This window comes from Trichomycterus rosablanca, chromosome 19 (genome assembly GCF_030014385.1).
Source record: "Trichomycterus rosablanca isolate fTriRos1 chromosome 19, fTriRos1.hap1, whole genome shotgun sequence".
Classification (NCBI taxonomy): Eukaryota; Metazoa; Chordata; class Actinopteri; order Siluriformes; family Trichomycteridae; genus Trichomycterus; species Trichomycterus rosablanca.
The window spans coordinates 5,215,137-5,238,063 of record NC_086006.1 but is presented as its reverse complement, the minus strand read 5'-3'; the positions used below and the strand labels follow the sequence as shown (position 1 = coordinate 5,238,063).

At 37.1% G+C, this 22,927-nt stretch overlaps 1 protein-coding gene across 5 annotated transcripts in view; it reads left to right on the top strand.

Moving 5' to 3' along the window:
• clstn1 (calsyntenin 1) overlaps window positions 1-16,421 on the top strand; it is a 33,506-nt gene extending 17,085 nt beyond the window's left edge. For 2 of the 5 annotated variants that reach the window (XM_063015682.1, XM_063015683.1), the window contains exons 2-19: window positions 1,141-1,263; window positions 3,213-3,242; window positions 4,648-4,843; window positions 5,462-5,670; window positions 6,293-6,442; window positions 6,733-6,918; window positions 7,107-7,355; window positions 7,561-7,682; window positions 8,671-8,833; window positions 9,571-9,621; window positions 10,958-11,115; window positions 11,312-11,460; window positions 11,849-12,093; window positions 12,471-12,641; window positions 13,502-13,647; window positions 14,324-14,459; window positions 15,192-15,376; window positions 15,760-16,421. In XM_063015682.1, the coding sequence (XP_062871752.1) occupies window positions 1,141-1,263; window positions 3,213-3,242; window positions 4,648-4,843; window positions 5,462-5,670; window positions 6,293-6,442; window positions 6,733-6,918; window positions 7,107-7,355; window positions 7,561-7,682; window positions 8,671-8,833; window positions 9,571-9,621; window positions 10,958-11,115; window positions 11,312-11,460; window positions 11,849-12,093; window positions 12,471-12,641; window positions 13,502-13,647; window positions 14,324-14,459; window positions 15,192-15,376; window positions 15,760-15,954 (2,864 nt within the window). In that variant the 3' untranslated portion in view covers window positions 15,955-16,421. The remainder of the gene's footprint in view (window positions 1-1,140; window positions 1,264-3,212; window positions 3,243-4,647; window positions 4,844-5,461; window positions 5,671-6,292; window positions 6,443-6,732; window positions 6,919-7,106; window positions 7,356-7,560; window positions 7,683-8,670; window positions 8,834-9,570; window positions 9,622-10,957; window positions 11,116-11,311; window positions 11,461-11,848; window positions 12,094-12,470; window positions 12,642-13,501; window positions 13,648-14,323; window positions 14,460-15,191; window positions 15,377-15,759) is intronic. The other 3 variants (XM_063015685.1, XM_063015684.1, XM_063015687.1) reach the window with 3 other exon arrangements.
• Window positions 16,422-22,927: the final 6,506 nt, after the last annotated feature.

The following is a 22,927-nucleotide window of genomic DNA, read 5'->3' as shown; positions in this document are numbered from 1 at the left end:
TAGATCTCATTATCACTACTGATTGCCCATGAAGTTAGATTCTTTATTTTTCTCTAATTGTTTATTGACATTATAATAAGTGCATATTTATAATTGTTAGGGTCTAAGCTTAACCTAAAGCTGAACCAAAGGAACCTAGCTCAACAGTATATTGACCAAATACTTAATATGTTATGGAAATGTAAGCATGTGTGTCTGTGTTTTTGAAAAGCTGTGTTTTTATCATAAACACTACAGTGTAAAAAAGCTGTTGAGATGGTTTTTGGTGTTGTAATATGAATTATTGTAGGAGATAAGAAAATGTTTTTTTTAGATTTGGCAAATGGGAACTAGTCTTTAAATGATTTAAATGATTATATCTGTAAACACCTTGATATGTTATTTTAAGTGGTTGAAAATTATTTTTTCTACAGTTCTGGCGATGCCCCTGTTCCTAATTGAGCTGTATTCAGTAATATGTTAGTATGTTGTGTGGACAGCTCCACTTGTTACCCAGCAGCCTCCTGTTTCCTGCCACTGTCCTGCTGTCAGGGCTGCCTGTGCACAATTGGCTCAGCACTGTGAGGGTTTTGCATTCCTCCCAGGAGCTGTTGAGGCATTCACATTTAGGCATGAATGCCCATTAGCTGTGTATGCGACCGGCCTGCCCATCACCTCCCCCTCAGTGCTCTGTGGGTCCTGACAGTGTTTTGCCAGAACTGTACAGTTAAAGCATAGACCTGTCTGAATTTCAGCACAATACCTTCAGTCAACCTTAACAAGCGATTAGACTGAATTCACACAACCTCGTGATTGGAAATGAATCTGCTGACTGGGATTAGAGGCCAAAGCATGTAATTCAATTATTGATATTGGGGCCATTTTAACAAGGTTCACTGGTGACCTTGGTTAACCAATCACAAGTGTGAGCGTTTAGTTTGCTTACATAAAAAAGCACAATAGTTTCTTGACCCTCAGCCATACTCTACTCAACACTAAAACTCTATTTAATTTGCAAAAGTAATGTATGTGTAAAATGCATGAAATGTAATTATTTCGTAAAGATTTTAATGATCTTCCATCTCTATTGTCTTTATAATATTTTATGTTAAGCCTTGCTGTGTGTTGCTGGCTCTGACCTTCTCCCTGTTGTTATTACAGTTAACAAGCACAAGCCATGGATTGAGACCACATTTCATGGAATTGTGACAGAAAATGATGACAAAGTTCTTTTGGACCCTCCACTAATAGCCCTGGATAAAGATGCTCCGCTACGTTACGCTGGTAAGAGGAAGTTCTTTCTTGTGTAATGATCATTTCTGAACCTCCTAACACAATTTGACATAATTGTAAGTGTTAATAAATATCTAGTAGTCTAGACAAATGTTGATTACCTCTAATAAGTCTCTGACACCTCCCTTATGTATCCTCGCCAGTTCTTTTTGTGCAAAGGCTTCCAGCTCATTGAGATTTGATGGCTTTTGTGAGGAAACTGCTTTCTTTAAATTCCATCAAAGATTTTCTCTGGGATTTAAATCTGCAGACTAAAAAGGCCACTTTAGGATATTCCAGGAGTAATTCCTTAACCAAGCTCTGGTTGACTTGGAAAAGTGCAGTTCCAAAATTAACAGAAAACTTTTACAGTTCTGATTCGTCACTTTATGCGTTTCAGAGCTTTGCAGGCTTATCCAGTTTCCCTGTGCTTTACTCTGGTACCCCTCCTTCCAAACCGTGAACACATCTCTGGGTGGTGCTTATATAACACATCATAGATAAAGCAACATAAGGATCATTATTGAGTTCATGAGTTCATAATCATGTTTTAACCCGACTTTAAGTCATACAGATAGGATCAGCAATATTATGTTGGGGTTTAATAATGTTGTACAGAAGGTGTAAGCTCAATATAGTTTGTGAAAGCAGTTTTTCAATTCATGTATGTGTGAGGCACAGTGAAAGAAAACTTACTTTACTGGCTTTAGCTGGGCCTCTTCTAATCATGGAGAGGTTTAATTTGGCCTCATTTCAAAGCTCTTCATGCACTGGAGGCTTTGTCAGAACCAGTGCCAGGCTCATAGCTCTCCCAGGTAACAGTAGCAGTTCTCCTGGTGTAATCTAAACGTCTAGCTGCTGTAACTATAATAATAACTAGTAGCTATTTATTGTGGAAGACCAACAGTTGTAGTTCTGGGTTCAATATTTAATGCATAACACCTAAATAGTGCATTTATTTTTAAAACCAGCTTGCACTTTTAATCAGTGTTTTAATTTCCTAAGCCTGATTAAAAATAGGGAAGGTTACATTAGTAAGGACCTTTCTGCTTAAAAAAAACTGTGCCAAATCAGGTATGCGGACCAGAACGCTCTACTGTGGCGACCCGTAAAAAATACAGGAGCAGCTAAAAGAAAGAAATCTTTTTATTAAAAGTTTTCATTTGCGTAGGCAGAAGTCTCACATTCTGACCTTTGCCTGTCAGAATCAATAAACAGACACAGAATAAACAGCAAGATAATAATAATAAGTAAAAAATTCTAGACCTCATAGAGCCTTTTGAATTGTTGTTACCACTGTATTCACTAAATGGACTCATAGAATAACCCATATCTAAATAATTTTATGTAATTCAGTAGTTTGTTTTTTTAAATGGCACAACGCTTACCACTCATGTGACATCAATATCACCCCAATTGTCCCCAAATATCTGGTTGTGCCACTTTTAGCTGTACCCATATGCTTGCCTTAACTGGAGAGAAGTCTTTTACATTGATATAGAGGAATGGTTCTGTGTCCCAGAATTGATTTAATTGCGGGCATTCAAGCATGAACTGTCTAACTGAACGTACTGTCACAGCATCACAATGTCTCAATTATGGCAAGTTACTCAAACCCCACAGCACCAAAGCACCCCCACACCATCATACTACCTAACACTGTTTCACTGTTGGTACAAAGTTTTTTTCGTGCCTTTTAAACCTTTCTTTTCACAAGGGAAACAGAATTATCGAATAAAACATGGTTGGTGGTGCCTTATGACATATGTAAATACCCTACACATACAGATACCTCCAGAGTCAGGAGCTTTCTCCTACAGCAGATACCTGGTGGAGTTTTTAATGCTTGTAGCCCTGTGTATAGAAATGTGATAATCTTCTACCTCTCTCTTTTTCCCATTACATTTCCTACTCTCTGACTTACTATGACTCTGAGCTTTATCTCTTCTTCCTTTCTGTAGAGAGTTTTGAGGTGACCCTTACAAAAGAAGGTGACGACAGGCTCCTTGTAATGCATCAAATTATTTTGTTTTATTTTGCATTTTATTAACCCACTAACGCAAAAGCACTGGCAGTTTATACAGACAATGTCATGCTCTGTAATCTTTCACTCTTCTTTATGGTTTGGTTTACTTTTTCTCACCCCTGAGTTATTTGATAATACAAGTATAATACCTGGATGAAAGGCTTATTGTGGGGTTAAATGAATCACGAAATATCTGTGCATGAGACATCCATTGCAGATCCTAAAAGTGCTTGGAGTGAATATTTAAGCAATTGGCACATATGACAGGTAACCTGATACCTTTTGAAGATCGTTATTGATGCTTTTGATGATCAGTGATGTAATTAACATGTAATTAACAAGTAAATGTACTTTCTTAAGTATAGTACTGTATATGCATAGGCTATTCATCTCTTGGAAAATGATATTAGATAAAACCCTAAACAAACTACATTAACTAGGGTGTGTTACACAAAAACAATTCTGTTCTTGATGCCAGATGAAAGTTGCATCGCTAAAATTGTTAAATGTTGCAAACTCAATGATGGCAAGATTTTCTCATTTCTTCTCCACACTTTTAGACTGAATTACAGCATGGCATCAGCTGTTGTTTGTGGATGTCATGCAAGTTGATATTTTTTAACCCAGCTCTCATCCAGTAGTTTCAACACTTGTGTTTTCTTTTATTTATTTATTTATTTTTAGTTTTTTTTTCATAAGGCTACGAGAGAGACAACATTGCACAGGAAGACTTCTTTTACATTAAATGTACTGAAATGCAGATGTAGTAAAATAACTAATTAAAATATGTTTTTTATGTTTGTTTGAAGATCTGCGACTGGTTTTAACAGAATTGTGCTGGACCTTTAAGTCGTCAACTCTTTATTATATCCAGTGTTGTAACTGTTTAACGTTATGTAATTTTTTTTTACTTTACCAGCTAGCAGATTAATCATATCAATGTGATTTTAAGTGTAGAGACACAATTATTATTTCACTGTTTCATTTCATTTCCTTTCTGTCCTTAGTTCTTTTATAACAAGTGTTCCTGTGAAATGCCTGTCAACACTCTGGGTTTCTTACTGTGCATGACTGGATGCAATGTGACCGAGTGGCTTGGACGAGATACTCAGCCCTTCCCTTTAACCCACCTCAACCCCCTTATTCCTTCAAACTACTCACCCATTCTACAGCGCTTTTGGCTTCTTCCACAGACCCCAAAGTACCAACCCCTTTGGCTGCCAAAATGATTTTGGCTGTTCCTATTTTAGTGTGGCGTGCTATTTGTTTTTGTCATTTGGTTTCTTTTATGCAATGAGCATCAGTCCTTGTTTGTCTGGATTACAGTCTTGACTGAGACACTGGTTTGTGCCCTTTTTCATCGTGTTCAGGGGAGATTTGTGGCTTCCGCATTCATGGACAAGATGTGCCATTCGAGGCTGTGATGCTGGATAAGTCTTCAGGTGAAGCAGTGATCCGGGCAAAGGAGAAACTGGACTGTGAGCTTAGAAAAGAGCACACCTTCACCATCCAGGCCTATGACTGTGGAGAGGGTCCTGATGGGGACAACATGAAGAAATCTCACAAGTGTGTATCTGTAAATGTAGCCAACACTACACTGACCTACACTTATCTAAATTATAGTTATTTACTGTTGATTTACATATAATAAGAAATTTATCTTAATTGCTTTTCTAAAGTTTTGATTTCTATGAGAAATTTTGGCTGAGCTCGTAGACTGTTATTTAACATTGTGCTACTGATTCTGTAAATTGATCGCTATATTTTCCCAGCACCCTTTCCTTTTCTGTAATTAGGCAAATAAAAATAAGAATTTGTGAAGGTGACATTTTTAAACCTCACAATGAAAAATAAAAAAATTATATGACATCCCTGTCGGCACAACCACAAAACACCCTCGCACTGATGCACCCCAAAGTTTAAACATGCTATCAAACTAAAGAAAAGAAGGGTATGCTAAAAGCCAGCAGCTACCCGAAGGGGGTGTGCTATAAAAGAGTTTTAAACATGCCCTCAAATTAATTTATTTAATGCGACATACAAAATCCAGGTATTGCCTACATCTTGCTTAGAGCCATTCAGCTTTCAACCAACACTTACTTATATACTGATAAATTAAACGTGTGTCATTACTGGTCCTGTTCTCTATTGGCAGCTTGGCACTGACTCTTTGTTTTTTTCCAGGGCGACAGTCCATATTCAAGTGAACGATGTGAATGAGTATTCACCCGTGTTCAAGGAGAAATCATACAAAGCCACGGTCATCGAGGGCAAATCATATGACAGCATCCTAAAGGTTGAGGCAGTGGATGCTGACTGCTCTTTCCAGTACAGTCAGATTTGCAGCTATGATATCGTCACCCCTGATGTGCCCTTCACTATTGACAAGGACGGTAAGATGAGTGGGGTGTGGGATCCGGTTGGCTGAAATAAATATCCAGTTTCAAACCAGGCTATTTGCAGAACACAGAGCTTAAAGCACAAGGTCATTCATTTCTGCATCAATTTTGCATTTGGGCTGAATTATTAGATGCTCTCTGCTTTAGGTCAGACTTTTGATTTATTGAATTAACATTAAAAATAACTGTGATGGCCATGACTGTTTGTGATTTTACATTTTGCATTTCAGCCAACAGTAAAACATTTATTTTTAAGATTAGGAGTGTTTATTACCTGGTTCTATGTTTTGGTTGCATGGAACAAAAACAAATAACAAAAAACAAAAACAGTTATTGTAATTCATCCTGAATGTATATTTGTGCTATTACCTCATTAGTATAGCAGGTCTAAGAACATATCAAGTAACAGAACATGTTTAGCAGGGAGAGCCAAAAAGGGGATTTTTATCTAGTTATTTAAAGAATACAATAGTGATTGTGTCAGCACATAACAGAATAGACATCTTTCTATGACTTTTTAAACACATATTTAATTGTATTTCATGTTTTCTTAAACTTAAATACGCTTGTTTAATTGTGCTTTAGGTTAAAGCTGTTATCTTCCTCTCTTGCACAGGCAACATCAAGAACACGGAAAAGCTGAACTACAGTAAGGAGCGTGTTTACAAGCTAACGGTGACTGCATTTGACTGTGGAAAGAACCGAGCCTCTGAGGATGTCCTCGTCAGAATCAACGTCAAACCAACCTGCAAACCAAGCTGGCAAGGTATGAAAGGCTGCTGTGTCATGCATGAACTAATCTGAGACTTTAGTGACACTTTGTTAAATACACACTTATTCAGTGAGTGTTTAAATTTAGTCAACAATTAATTGTCTCTGGTAGATTTGTGTTGCTTTAAAAGTGAGTGCCACTTCTGTGTCTGTTTGGTCTGTTGCACAATGGTGCCATGTTATAATAGATCTACCTTAATTGATGTCTTAATGCACCACACATTTAATATATTGGACTTTTTGTCTGAGGAGCTCAACTCTCTGGTGTGTATCTTGTTTCCTAAGGCTTTAATAAGAGAACTGAGTATGAGCCCGGCACAGGAAGTCTAGCCCTGTTCCCTAGCATTCATCTAGAGACCTGCGAGGAGCCGATTACCTCCATCCGGGCCAGCATTGAGCTGGAGACCAACCACATTGGCAAAGGCTGTGACAGAGACACATACTCCGAAAAATCCCTGCACCGCCTGTGTGGTAAGTCATGGTAGACACAACAGCAATGGGACTCTAACAGTGCAGTATTCAAACTGGACCTGAATTTGTAGGGTTGTTGCAACTTTAACTGCTTACTTTTAAACACTTTGTGATACTATCTTTGTACCTATTCATGCACTGTATCTGCCTGTACTGAAAAACTTATCTTAGTATGATTTTGTGTTCAGGTGCCAGTGCAGGCACAATGGAGCTGCTTCCTGCTCCCAGCAGTGCCACCAACTGGACTGCAGGACTCCCCACTGATAATGGGCATGACAGTGACCAAGTTTTTGAGTTTAATGGCACTCAAGCTGTAAAAGTGCCTGATGGTGTGATCAGTACCAACCTGAAGGAACCCTTTACCATCTCGGTGTGGATGAGACATGGGCCTGGTAGCCGCGAGAAAGAAACCATTCTCTGCAACTCTGATAAGACAGGTAAGTGTTAATTATAATTATATACAGTTTATGGTATGGTATTAGATAAAAAAGGCCACAGTGCTGAATAGTTTTACACCCTGCTGACCACAGAGTTGTTAATAAGGACAGTGTTAATCCAACAGTTGTTCAAATGTAAAACCTAATTGCTAAGTGTGCAAATAAGTGCTAAGAACATGTTTCCTCTTCTGCTGTTTTATTGCAGAGATGAACAGACATCATTACTCCCTGTATGTACATAATTGTCGCCTGGTGTTGCTCCTGCGTCAGGACCCGAGTGAGGCAGAGAACTATAAACCAGCTGAGTTCCACTGGAAACTTGACCAAGTGAGTCAACAAAGATGCTTTTACAAGCTGTTCATTTTGCAAGAAGTTTGCCTGCCTACATACAGATGCATATAAAATTCTCAGTGCTAATAATAAATGGATGTTTTGTGCAGAATGTAGATATACACTTAGACCAAATATAGAAGCTGTGCTTGTAGGGCCTCCACCCCACCCTTAAATTACATATGCCAGTCAAAACAAACAGGTTATTTGCTCTGCAGGCCACATGAACTTTAATAATTTTTTTCAGTGTTTAATTAGTAAATGATTTAGAATGTTGTGGCTTACTGGTTATTAAAAACACGTCAAGAGTTATTGAAGGTGGGATTAAAATAGTAATTTAATTTTAGTAATCTGTAGACACTGACAGAGTTGAAAAGTTGTTCATGTAATGATGTCTACATACAGACTTGATTAACTTTGCTGTTTGGTATGTTGGGCCGAGGCCCCGTGATAGAATAGCATCCTGTTCCCCAGTGATTCTGGATAAATTAGACCCACTGCAACCCTGACCAGGATAAACCAATAAAATGAATAAATTATATATGTAAAAATATAATTTTTTTACAGTTGCTTTTACGGCATTTATTCATTCAATATGTTTTACTATGACTATATGCTGGTCGGATGGTGGGTCTGATTAATTCAGCGAAATTTTAGCGGGCATTTAGTAGAACCTTTTCTCCAAAGCGACTTACAATTGTGACTGAATACAATGCAAGCAATTAAGGGTTAAGGGCCTTGCTTGGACGACCAACAGTGGCAACCTGATGGTGGTGGGCTTGAACCAGTGATCTGTAATCACTAATCCAGTACCCTAACCACTAAGCTACCACTGGCAAGAAGGCAAAATGATTTATAATTAATAAAAATAGTAATTTAAAATGTAAGTAACTACAAATAAATAATGACAATCCCAACTAATCCTCTTCATATTAGTAACAATTACATGTTCTATTTGTAAGAAATTTGTGGTGTCTCTCGTTAGATCTGTGATAAAGAGTGGCACCACTATGTGCTAAACATCGAGTTCCCGGCAGTGACTCTGTTTGTGGATGGAGCCTCCTTTGAGCCTTTCCTAGTCACAGAGGATTACCCACTCCATGCCTCTAAGATTGAAACCCAGCTCACTATTGGTGCTTGCTGGCAAGGTATGCTGGTTTTAATATCTCTTCTCTCTCAACATGATGCAACCGTACTTTTTAAAGTGCAACACTTCTGTCTCTTAAGTTGCAAACGTATGAATCTTAAAGGCATAACTTACAACTTTAACACGTAAATGTTCTCCTGTTGGCTTTGTGTTTGTCAGATAGATGTGTATACCTGTTTGTTTCATGTGTCTAGTATTTTGATTATATCATTAAAGACAAATGCTTAATTGGCTAACAGGCTTGTAATAACAGCCACTATGTTTATGTTCTATGCAAAAGATTCGAATCTTAAGACATTTTTCTACTATAGTCTAAGATTTGTCTATAATTACATTATTATTGTTTGACCTATTTTTGGCCATTTTCTAATAATTTAGAGTGATCTTATCAAATAAATAAATGTTATATCACTTATTTTCAATTATAATTGACTAGAATAAAAATAAGTCATGTTCATTGTAAGATCAGATAAATAAGCTTGATATAAATAAAAACTCAGTATAGTAAGATCCGGAGATTATCATTATCCATCATTATTTATAATAATCCTGATGTTCAAAATGCATGAAATGACCATCTGTAAATTAGGTAATATATTGTAGTAGTTGTATTTATAATATAATATGCAATTATGTATTGAAATGTATACTAATGCATGGTATTTTATTATCAAGTTGACCTTTTCCTAACCAAATCAAGACCTCGTCTTTTCCCACTTTTCTGTCTTGCCTCCACAGACCTCACAGGACATGACAATGACACTGAGACAGTCTCAGAGCCTGTGACAGGTTGCCGTAGTCTTTCACTAATCACTTGAATATGACAGTTTGTTCATGAATTAACACATCGTACATGCAATCCATACACATCTGAAAATAGCATGACTTCAGCTGTGAGTGGATTGGATGTGCACTCTGCTTCTATTTGCATAACATTTACAGCATGAGTCAATCCTGACCAGACCAGATGCAGCCGCACACATCCTGCCTGCTTTCATTTACTATTCATTTTCTTTTCTACCTTTATCCACCATCCATTTTCTTTTTACGTTTTTCTGGCTGCTCAAGTGTTTAAAATTAATTTATCTTGCATGTAAAGTCTGCTGTATTTTATATTACCTACAGTTTTGGGCTATGTTGCTCTATATGCTTTGTGGCCTATAGAATGGCTTTATTTAAACAGGTCGTTGGTACATTGCAACATCTACAATTACAGAGCTTGGTTCTTGCATCAGCAGTCTTTATGTGTACCTGAACTGGATACAAGATCACAAGCATCAAATGCTTCGGTTTTGCTATGAATTATAATACTAATTATGCTTTAGTGAAGTTACTGGATAGTTTTAACAAGACAATTATATTTTATTCATGATTATAATTGCTGACCTCCTTAATAAATTGTAATTGGCTGAAATAATTGTGACTAGTAAATGTGTGTTTTAATATATTATTGTACTTGTGGAGGCTCATATTTGTAGGGTGAATTTTGGCATATGGCTATATGATATGCTGTTGTTTTATTTGTAATTTTAAAAGAATCTTTTATATATTTGCAGAATTTGGTAAGTCAGTGTTAATTGCTTTCTGTAGTGGCATTAATTCTGTATTTACTCATTTATTCTAATTATGGTTTAGAATAAATGGATATTAGGCGAAACTGTGATGAATAATTAGTTTTACATTTAGCAAAAAAGATTGTTGGTTATTTTTCTACTATAATTTCACATTTAAAATCTATACTCAATGTGATTAGTAGTATTCTGTTTTGGAAATGTATACACAGCTGTTTAATTTCAGTGACATAAGCTAAAAAATAAGTGTTTTTTATTCCATTATTTGTCTATTCCATCTAATATTCATTTTTTGTCATTTTCCATTACTTCATATCCACAAATCACCGTAATTCACCAGAAGCAAAGGTGGAGTTGCATATCTGTCCATTCATCACTCATTCTGGAGCCGTAGCTAAAGCTGCTCCTGGCCAGCAGAGCAGAGTGACCATACTAACTTGCATGAATCATATTTGTTGTATGCACAAAGTTACAGCGCATGCTGGTCATTAGGAACAACACGGAATGCAGTGTTTTTCCTGCCTCGCTCACTTTATCTTTCTGGGTTTGTCCAGGAGGCGTCGGCCGCATGACTCAGTACTTCCGGGGTAATTTGGCAGGTCTGATGATTCGCACAGGAAAACTGGAGAACAAGAAAGTGATTGACTGTCTGTACACATGTAAGGAGGGACTGGATGTGCAGCTTCCAGAGGAGGTTGCTTCTTCTGTAAAGGTGTGAGCCAGCTTTTAACTTACATTGCAGATTTTTACATTTACTGTTATTGGTTTTGCAGAATGTTTGTAGTGCTCTAATAGGGCTTTTTAAAATGTTAAACATTAGATATTTTACAGCTGAACAGTTATGAGTGTAAAAATGTCACTGAAATGGCAGAGTTGTTTTTTACTCTGAATTATTACGTGTGGTGCAGGTGGACTTTAACCCCAATCAGTCTTCTCTGACTCTGGAAGGAGATGATATTGAGAGCTTTGAAAAGGTCATGCAGCACATCTCTTACTTGAACTCCAGGCAATTTCCCACACCGGGAATAAGGCACTTACGCATCACCACCACAGTCAAGTCAGTATACAACAGCTATTCTCCTCCTGTCTTCTAGTGATCAGTGTTAACAATATAAGAGCAATCTGTTGATGCATGCTCAATAATCCAGGTACACAAATCCACAAAGTTGAATCAGTTCATCTGGACACAAGTTTGTTGTAGAGATACGTTTCGTCACTCAATCCGAATGACTTCTTCAGAAATATAAGAGCAATACTTTATTACTGCTACTTTCAACCAAGAACTACAGATAATGACCCTGGTTTAATCAGAACTATCATAACATAACTAACTAAACATGCTGTCAGTTGATAATGGTGACAAAGTACTTGACGGTTTGCAGTAGGCTATCACTCTTGCAAGCCGACGATGTTTATGTTTTGCTTTGTCGTTCTGTGATGCTAAGGTGCTTCAATGAGGAGACATGCATCTCGGTGCCTGACGCTGAAGGCTACGTCATGGTACTTCAGCCAGAGGAGCCCAAAATCAGCCTGAGCGGTATAGACCACTTTGCACGTGGAGCAGCTGACTTTGAGAGCGTTGAGGGTGTGACTCTGTTCCCAGAGCTGCGTGTTGTGAGCACCATCACACGTGAGGTGGAGACTGAGACTGAGCCTGAGTCTGAAACTGAGGGAGAGGATGAGCCAACAGGTAAAATGCTTTAAGTGACAACTGAGTATGGTAGTATGGCAGTCAAATGTCAAACGTTAAGTTATGTTGTCAGCCTTGACCTTTTAGTGTATTATCATAAACAGTGCTACTGGCAAAAGTTCTACTAAGGCTTCTACAAAAAACAGAAGAAGATTTAACACACATTTCCAAAGAACATAAATAAATAAAAATAAACAAATGAAGGAATGAATATGATTATTTATATTCATTTATATGATTATATACCTGCTTTGTTTACTGAGTTTCTTGTTTACTGCGACCATGACCAGAATAAATCAGTTAAGTAAAAATAAAAGTGAATCACAAACAGCTAATTGACATTGACCAACATCTGTTGTGCCTTGTTTTTTGTGCAGTGCAAGAGTCTGTGGTTTCTGAAGAGATCATGCACAACCTAGACACATGTGAAGTGACTGTAGTGGGGGATGAACTGAATGGAGATCATGAGAGTCTGGAGGTTGATTTGGCTCAGGTTCAGCAGAGAGGCCTGGATATCAGCTCATCTAATGTCGGCATGGTTGTCACTGGTGAGTATCTATAAAGTCTGTTGTAGTGTGTTTAAAAAATATCTAAACATGCGCCTTTTAGATACAATCCTTACAACCCTTTCTGTATATATAAAGATTTTTAGAGGTAATCAACAGCCTAGTTCCCATTATTTGCTATGAGAAAATGTATGTTTTCCTAGTTAATCCTAGCCTACACTAATAATAATAATATATTCTCATAAACATAAAGCATTAATAAACATAAAACATTAAATATTATTAGTGCTTTTATTAGTGCTGTTATTATGCTCATCTATTGTAAACCTTGGTTTTCTTCCTGAGAAAGTAAAAGCCTTTTTGCTTGTCTGTTAAACCTTTTTTTGGATTACTTTTGCACAATTGCTTTCACTTACCACAATACAAAATGCATAATGCCTGAATAAACAGAAATCTTAAGATTGTGCTGAAGTTGGTTTACTAGCTCCACCTAGAGACATTGTAGTAAACTAACGTCACTGTTCTGCATCTATCTATGATCTGACTGTAAGTGTGATTGTGAAAAATAGAAATAGATACAGGTACTTTTAATGAAATGGCTAGTGAGTGTATCCAGGAACACATAGGAGTCTAGGAATCCACGGTATAAACACACACACACACACACACACACACACACACACATTACAATGATTTGCTATCAGTTATGTAAATAATAATATGCCTTGTGTTTATTATTACATGAAAATGTCAGATTGTGAAAGCCAACGATTAACTTCAGACCATCAAATAATCATGATTATTTACATTGAAAAAGGCATAAAATCTAATGTGTTTTGAGTGTAACATTTAGCACAGTGTATGTAGAGAGAACGTAATAAATTGTCTTTGTCAACACACAGGTGTGAACACCATGACCAACTATGAGCAGGTGCTGCATCTTATCCGCTACAGAAACTGGCACACCGAGGCTTTATTTGACAGGAAATTCAAGCTGGTCTGCTCCGAACTTAACGGTCGCTACATCAGCAACGACTTCAAGGTTGAGGTATGACCGACTACTCAGTATTGGTCACATTAACTTATACAGTAAAGAATGCAATTAAGTTTATTTTATTTTATGTGTTAGACGCATGGCTGAGCAAATAAATACCGCTGTGTAGCACTGTACTGAAGTTTAGCTTAAAATTAAGCTTTCCTTTCGCTCACCCACCTAAACCTCCCCTATTCTTCCCCCCCAGTCTTTTAAGAGCAGAATTTTTAGGACAATAAATAATTTGGTGAGGTTTTAGATAAAAGCCTGTTTCTCTGTACTAAAAAGCTTTCCACAAGAACCCAGTGTGCAATGCCAGATTTAAAACTAGAGTGTTTTAAATTAGGATGTTCTTTTGAGGCCCTGTCAAAATTATTCTTTTAACCATAGCAAACATAAGTGGTCAAACCTCAAAACTGCTACACCACCTCTCATTAACCTGACAGACCTTGGCTGTATTACCTGCCAAAATAGGAAGGCATAATTCAGTAGAATCCAGGTTTAATTAAAAGTCCCACATTGTAACTTTTACTTATGTAAGAGGTGGGTGGAGATAAATACTTACAACGCACAGTATTTCTAACAGAATGTCCATGGTACACAATTTCATGTCTATAAAAAAATAGCTTCTAAACCAGAATAAAGTTCAGTAGTTTCTAATGCATTTGTGTTTTTCTGTGTGTTTTCCCAGGTCAACGTCATCCACACAGCTAACCCAGTTGAACATGCTAATAATGCCATGTATCAGCCTCAGTTCATCAACCAAGTCAAGCATGCCTCAGTGGATCTGTCTGGTCACAACCTGGCCAACACACATCAGGCTTCAGGTAGGGCTCTATTATTCCTGCATTCTGTTCTTTGTCCTCTATTCTGTTTACTGTAGGTATTCAAAATGCCTATGAATATCACCTTTACTCATAATGTCAGTCACTAATTACAAGTAATTGGAGTAACATTATTGAGATTAGTAAAATAATCTTGAAAACGTCTTTCTTTTAGGCTTTTGTTGCATTTTCCCCAATTTGCCTTCCAATCTAGTCGTATCCAAATACCCTATTGCATTTTTCTTCGTCTCTACTGTTGCTGACTTTTATTCTGACACGTGTGCAGTAGTCAACTGCATCGACTGCAGACTCGCACACCAGTATCCATTATCCCCTGCCTCTGTGCAGGCACCATCAATCAGCGAGCAGAGACCGTAATTGCATCAGTTATGAGAGATCCTCTCCGGCTTCCAACCCGTCAGATAAGCCAATTATTGTCTGTGTAGGCACCCAGCCTGCCGGTTGCAGAGCTGAGATTTTAACTCGTAGGTTTGAGATGTCAGCTCTTTTACCGCTGTTGCGCTCAAAACCAACAAAAATTGGGATAGATTATACTTTATTTAATGGTGTAACTTTATGAAATATGCTTTTGTGTTGCAGCAACATTTGAATGGCCAGCTAGGATTTAATGTACAAATACCGACCTCAGCTGGCAATAATGGTGCTGATATGTGAAATGTGTTTAAACATGTTCTTCTGTGCCCTTTTTAATAGTGTCTGTCTGTTTGCTCACAGTTGTACCCAGTGCCGCCACCATTGTCATAGTGGTGTGTGTAAGCTTCCTGGTGTTTATGATTGTTCTGGGAGTTTTCCGTATTCGTGCCGCTCATCAGCACACCATGAAAGACCAGGAGAATGGAAAAGAGAATGAAATGGACTGGGATGACTCTGCCCTCACCATCACCGTCAACCCAATGGAGGTACAGACCAGTAAATGCTTATAGCTTGTAGTTACGTTATCTTTGGTCAGATCTGTGCAGACAGGATGCATCTCATCACCATTTAAAGTGCCACAGCAAAATGTCTAAATAGATGAATGTATAAGAAATTAATCAAATTCCAATTTTGCACATTATGCCAATTAAAAATCAGATCCACAATACAATAAAGTGTGCAAAAAGAGTACAAGAAATCAAGGGGGTTGAAAACTTTATTAATTAAATTGTGTAGCTTTTTGCTTTAATTTGACTCTTCAAACAAATATGATTTTTTTTATTTGTAGTTGATGTTGATTTCTAAGTCCTTAAGTCCCTATATTCCCAAAATCTTATTCTTTTATTGTCTTTCTGCCTCCCATGAGCAGACTTATGAGGACCAGCACAGCAGTGAGGAGGAGGAGGAAGAGGAGGAGGAGAGTGAGGAAGGTGAGGAGGAAGACGATATCACCAGTGCAGAGTCTGAGAGCAGCGAGGACGAGGATGGAGCCGAGCAGGAGGACCAGCAGGCCGGTAACCGACAGCAGCAGCTCGAGTGGGACGACTCTACTCTTACCTACTGACTTACCCTATCGGATAACACACACTTCTCATACACATGCACACCAACAAATGCACATACACACACTCACTGTTTCACTCACACACCAGTGGGGAGTCCCACTTACCCTCCCCAAATTTCCTTACAGAGCCATGAATAAAATCAAAAGTTCTTGAAGCTAAATGCATATATGAATAACTACAAATATATATATATATATGTATATAGTGTCTGTGGTGACAGATGTTGCGGGATCAGCTTATTATCCACTGGCCAAGGCTCCCTGGTTGTCAGCTTAGTGGTGATGTTCAGTGTAGTAAAACTATCACATATTAGCTGAATGCGAGTTTTTGTATTTATTTCTCTTCTGTATTTTTTTTTTTATTCAAGGGATATTCCTGGCCTACTTTTTTATTCACAACCTTGTGTTATGGCGTTCAGATTGGGAATGATTTTATGTATATTGCACATGAATTTGAAAAATGTTTGCTACAAAATTTAAAGTTTTGCTTCTTTGCTTCTTGGTCCACATTTCCTCTTGATAATGCATGAAAAATTGTAGTCATGCAGGATGCGTAGAAAATGAAAGTTGCTTTTTTAATGTTTTGTAAATACGTTAAACCATGGTGTCCAGTAATCTCAGTACCTGCTGTAGAATATTTTTGTCTCAGAAGCTCTAGCATGTTTTAGTTTAATACAATTAGGCAAAATGCTTTCATCATGCCTCTGTGAGATGTCTGCTTTAGAGAGAAACTCTAACAAAGGCTGAGGGTTTCTGTTTTGCATTTTTTTTACTTTTAGAAGCTTTTAATTGTTATGGTTATTATTTAATGGAGTGTATGGGCATGAAGTCTGCTAACTTGAGGCTTGCACAGGTGCAATGGCATTGTAGTTTTCATTTCTGTGAAATCTTATTAAACGGAATATATTTTGGACACTCTAAATAACTACATTCAGGTGATGATATGTGGTTGGTACTGTATGTCATATACTTTAGGCACACTGCAGGCTTTTAAGCCATCTTCAAGTGGTAGTGGTATTTTTCCTGTAACTGTGTCTAATCTGTTAGAAATATTCTAAACAGGCCAGTTTAAAATTTGGTGGTAGCGTGAGCTTTATAAGATGGTCACTGTTTTAAAAAATAGTAAATAATAATCGATCGATTATGCTGCAGATATATTTATAGGGTATTTATTCTTTGGTGTCTAATAACGTTTCATTATTACAGTAATACAAACAAACTTTATGTGATTCAGGCATTCAGAAGTAAGTGTAGTTTGATGGTACTGCTTGGATCTGTCATACATGAAACTGTATTATAGACCTGTTTAACAATAATTACTGTATGGTACACTCTTTATTCAGGTCGCAATTATTTAAAGCTAGGGTGAGTGATTTTTTATTTAGAACAGTTTTTGTGATGTTCCATAATTTTCTTATAATATCTAGCAGTTGTGAACATAAAAAATTCACAATAATCACAAAGTTTCAGAGTTAAAAAACTGTAGTGGATCACAAAGAACTGACCAATCATAAACTTTAAACACTAAAGAACAATTCTGTTTGTTTGGATTTTGAATTTCAAAACAGCTAGCTAAAGCGACACAGCTCCTAAATCACTTTAAAACATTTCATGTGTTTTGTTATTAAACTTTTCTGTAAAAAAGAAGTCCTGACTAAATTTCACTTGTTATACTTACAGCCAGTTAGTAAAGTTAGAAAAAGAATGTTTAACTTGTATATTAGAATGGGATAGACAAATACTGGACTTGATTAAAATTCTGGTGTCTTTGTGTAAGTACTTTCAGTTAAGTGCTAAAATGTTAAAGCTTTCTTTGAGTGCTGTTTAAGGTCAGAATTTGTCTGGTATCGTAGAATATGAAAACCTACTTTAAGGGCACTTAGAAAGTGTAAACAGCTCCAAAGTGTCACCAAAAATTGTTTTATTTTATTGTTCTTAGTATGTTCAGGTAGATGATTCCTATGTGAACAGCTTAGGTCTGAAATAACTGATCTAATGGAGTGGGGAGTGCCTTTTGCCTGTCATTGAGCATTAACACAACTAACACAATCCCCATCTACCATTTCTGTCATTTTGGCTATGACCATTCTCTTTTGTAATTCCTCAATACTAGGGTTTGTACAGCTGTAGAGAATAGATTTTTTGTTGTAGGGGCAGATAGCTAGTTTTCTCAGAAGTGATTGTTTTAATTGTCCTATGTATGTGTCTTGTGTTCATGTTGATGTGTAGAGCAAGTAGATCCATATTGTATCATCACTAAAAATCGTTCTAAATCATGTGTGAGGAAATCCACCTCGAGATGTATATTACTATTCAAATTGTTTGGGCAGCATATGTGGGTGCAAATTTAATCATCTGTGAATATTGAAGTGTATTGATTGATTGTCTGAACAAAATCTAGACGGCAGCACATTATTTTTAAACAACCAATATCATTTTCCCCTTCACATCATTTTGCACAAATTGTACGATTTGTTACATAAACTTTTATTCATGTTTTTTATTCAATACTTTTCTGCAACGTCAAGAACTTGAAACTTTGTTTAAATAACGTCAACAATGCATACCATTCCATATTTGAATGAATAAAAATAATAAAATAATGGTTCATTTTTAGCAGAAGCATCTATTTACGGCTATGTTTATTTAATGAACAGGTGTTTCTATTCATCACCAGTTATACTGATGTGTACAGAGAAAGCCTGATAGGTTGTAAGCTTGATTGTGAGTAGGTGGGAATGTCATGGGCCATTCAGCTGGATTTATTCTGTATTACAGGGGATTGTGGCATTTTGCAGTGTTTGGGAGTAATACAGCGTATACTACTGAATCTGATTGTGTTTCACACATTCACACATTTTAAATCTCATTGTTTTAAATCGCATTGTTTACTTTTAGTTTCGTTTTATTTTTGCTTTGAAATCTGAAAATGAAAGAGTTGAAAATGTTGGATGCTGCCCTTATGCTCATTCACTTTTCTACAATGAAAGGCTAATTTTGGTGAAGTTGACGCTTGCTAATGAACAAAATAAAGGATGATGGAATTAAGTTTCAGACTCTCAGTGATTTTTATTGTTAATTTTCCAGATTTATCAGCACCGGGTGCCTGTGGGCTTCAGGTTTTGGTCACGGGTCTTGTAATTTTTTTTTTTACATCATTAAACATAAACATACATTACATACATTACATTACACAGTGGGCATTGCACAGAAATAATTCCAAGCTCTTCCAGTAATACCAAAGTTTTTCTAGCTTTCTTGTTCTTGGAAAATTTGATACAGTCAATGTAGTTAAGAAGGGCTATATTAAATACACTGAAACAGGGATTAAAACTACATCATTTAGCTTGATGTCAAGTCAAGTCACCTTTATTTCTTATTTAAAAGACAACGTGTGTCAACCAAAGTGCTGTACATTAAAATCAAGTACTACTCTACTACGCAACATTTAACAATCATTAACATACATACAAAATAACATACATACACACCAACATATAAATCAAATAAAATCACTAAAACAAAGATGGCTATGACAACCCAACAAATATTTAAAAAAGAAAAAAAAACTTATTCATTAAATTAATTAATGTAGATGATATTTACCAGGTATCAACAATAAATCAATCACGTTTTCTATTTGTAGGGGTACCATCTCTGTAGAAATGTAATAACACAACTTGCATATCCAAAGACAAATTCATTTTAAGTTTTTCATTCAAAAACTGAACCATCTCATGCCAAAACATACAGTAGATACAATGGGACATGCAAAAAAAAGATGCTCAATAGTTTCTCTGCCTCCATTACAGAAAGAACAGCTATAATCTACTGTATATCCAGTCTGAATCTTTCAAAAGTAACCTTAGCAGGATAAATCTTATGTATAATCTTAAAAAAGACTTTTATTCGTAATACAATATCGTGTAAATTCACTCCAAGTCTTGTAATTCCAGCACCACGAGAAGCCCCGCCCACAGTCACTGTCACTGCTTTATATAAGGCTATGATGATTAGCAGGCGTCGTCATGACGCCTGCCACCGCTGTCACCGTAGTTATAAGCTTATAAGGCAGTTAGAATGCATTATAGTTAGGCTCACCGTTTGGTACAGTGGGTTAAGTGTCAGGACATTACAGACGGGGCGGACCGGCATGGCGTGGGTTCGAAACTCACGAGCGCCAACTACCGACTACCGGTGGTGTCCACAGGCAAGAAGGGTGGCTGTAATGTCCTGATCTCTTTACTCACGGGTCTGATAGTACTAACGGTAAGCATTTTTAATTATTGACATAGTTTAATTATTATTATTATTATTTAGTTTTAAATAATTCATTTTAGTTCGTGTGGAAAGAAATAGGGACTGAAATAAATAGAAACCTAAACGATGAATAAATACACAGTTATATAACAGTAAGTAAAAAAAAAAATACTAAAAGTAAATGTGAGCATTTACTTTCATTGACCGATCTATCCTGGTTAGGGTCGCGGTGCCACAGCAAGCCAGTGTTTTTATTTAGGAAGCATATTTACACACAGATACTTAGTATGGGAGTAATACAGCCTATACTACTGAATCTGATCTGATGGCCAGTGTTTCACACATTCACACATTTTTAAATCTCATTGCTTGCTTTCAGATTCCTTTTATTTTTGCTCTTAAAACTAAAAATGTAAGAGTTGAAAATGTTGGATGCTGTCCTAATGCTCATTCACTTTTCTACAATAAAAGGTGAAGTTTGGTGAAGTTGATGCTTGCTCATAAACAAAATAAAGGATGATGGAATTAAGTTTCAGACTCCTAGTGATTTTTCCTCCTAATTTTCCAGTTATGCTATATTAAGGTCATTTTTGGAGTTACTGTGGCTTTACCTGACACAAATAAATACATTTAATATGTAATACCAGCATTTTATCCTAGTCTCTGTAGAGTAGAAGTTTAGTATGGACTAGAACCCTGACACAATACAAGACAGCAATTTACTTGCAATTCATATTCATAGCTCATCAATAGACCATGTGAGGTGGGGGGGAGGCAGGGGCCAGAGGCTATGTTAGAGGGGCCAATTACTTTCTGCCCAAATGTGCATTGTGGGCATTAAGAGGAAACAGTCGATATTCAATAGAATTCAACATTTTATTTATGCAGTTTTCAGTCTACATTTTCTTGAGTTGGATGTAAACAGATAAACAAAGAATCATAATTTAAGGCATTTGCTCTGCTTAAATGTCATTTTTTCAGTCCTTTTCTCTTTCATATTCAGTTTGAGTTACATATACTGTATTCCTAGGGGGGCCGTAGGGGGGGGGGCAAGCTGGTTGTCACAGGGGTACAGAACTCATGTTACACACCCCAAGGGGCAATTTCGCTCCTCTACATGTAAGTCAAATTTTTTGTACTGAAAACATCTAAGACTAGACAATTATTTATTTATTATTTATTAGGGTTTTAACGTCATGTTTTACACACTTTGGTTACATTCATGACAGAAATGGTAGTTACTCGTTACACAAGATTCATCAGTTCACAAGTTCAATGTCCAACAGTCATGGACAATTTTGTATCTCCAGTTAACCTAACTGCATGTCTTTGGACTGTGGGATGAAACTGGAGCTTCCAGAGGAAACCCACACAGACACGGGGAGAACATGCAAACTCCACACAGAAAGGACCCGGAGCACCTCGCCTGGGGATCGAACCCAGGACGTTCTTGCTGTGAGGCGACAGTGCTACCCACCGAGCCACCACGCCAAACAGACTTTACAATTAAGTAACTAAGCCTAAGTTTATGTGGCCTAATCACATTTTATTGGATCATTGCCTGGTCTGTAATGACAGTGTTGGGGAAAATATTGGTTTGGTTTTGAATTGATATCTTTGGGTTCAGGAAACTTGTGCAACTTTATATGAAATTCAGGGGAAAACGAGCAGCTTTTAAAGGATATTTTCTAATGTTTGAAATGTTTGTAGTTTTAAAATTGAGTACATTAAGTGTTTAATCGCTTCACTTGGCAACGTGTTAGTTCACGTCCTTCAGTCTTTACTAACAGTGCAGCACCTGACCACTGAGCTAACGGGAAGCCCCGCCCACAATCACTGTCACTGCTTTATATAAGGCTATGATGATCGCAGTCATGACAACGCAGTCGCCGTAGTTACAAGCTTATAAGGCAGTTAGAATGCATTACAGTTAGGCTCACCGTTTAGTACAGTGGGTTAAGTGTCAGGACATTGTCGACGACAAGGACCGGCATGGCGTGGGTTCGAAACTCACGAGCGCCCACTACCGTTTAGCGGTGGTGTCCTGGGTAACGAGTGCGAGACAATGTCCTGATATCTGTACTCACGGGTCTGATAGTACTAACGGTAAGCATTTTTGCTTTTATTTATTAAGTTCTTTTTTATTATTATACATTTGTATATATTTTATTCATATAGAACACAAATATAACAGGGACTGAAATAAACTTAAAAACACATCAATAAATACCCTGTGTGATGTGACAGTGAATAAAAAATCATAAAATTAAATGTGAGCATTTACTTTCATCGACCGATCTATCCTGGTTAGGGTCGCGGTGCCACAGCAAGCCAATGTTTTGTTTTGTTTTGTTTTTATTTAGGAAGCATTTTTATTTATTTTTAAAGACTGCGACCCCTGAATAATTTCAGATTTGCTGTTTGTTAAGGGGACAGTGGTAGCCTAGTGGGTAGGGCTTTGGGCTATCAACTGGAAGATTGGCGGTTCAAACCCAGGCTCTGCTATGCAGCCACTGTTGGGCCCTTGAGCAAGACCCTTAACCCTGTCTGCTCCGGGGCGCCGTACGATGGCTGACCCTGTGCTCTGACCCTAGCTCCCAAAACAAGCTGGAATATGCGAAGAAAGAATTTCATTGTACTGTACATCTGTATAAACAGTACAAGGTGTATCATGTATATATGACAAATAAAGTATATCTTCTTCTTATTTCCA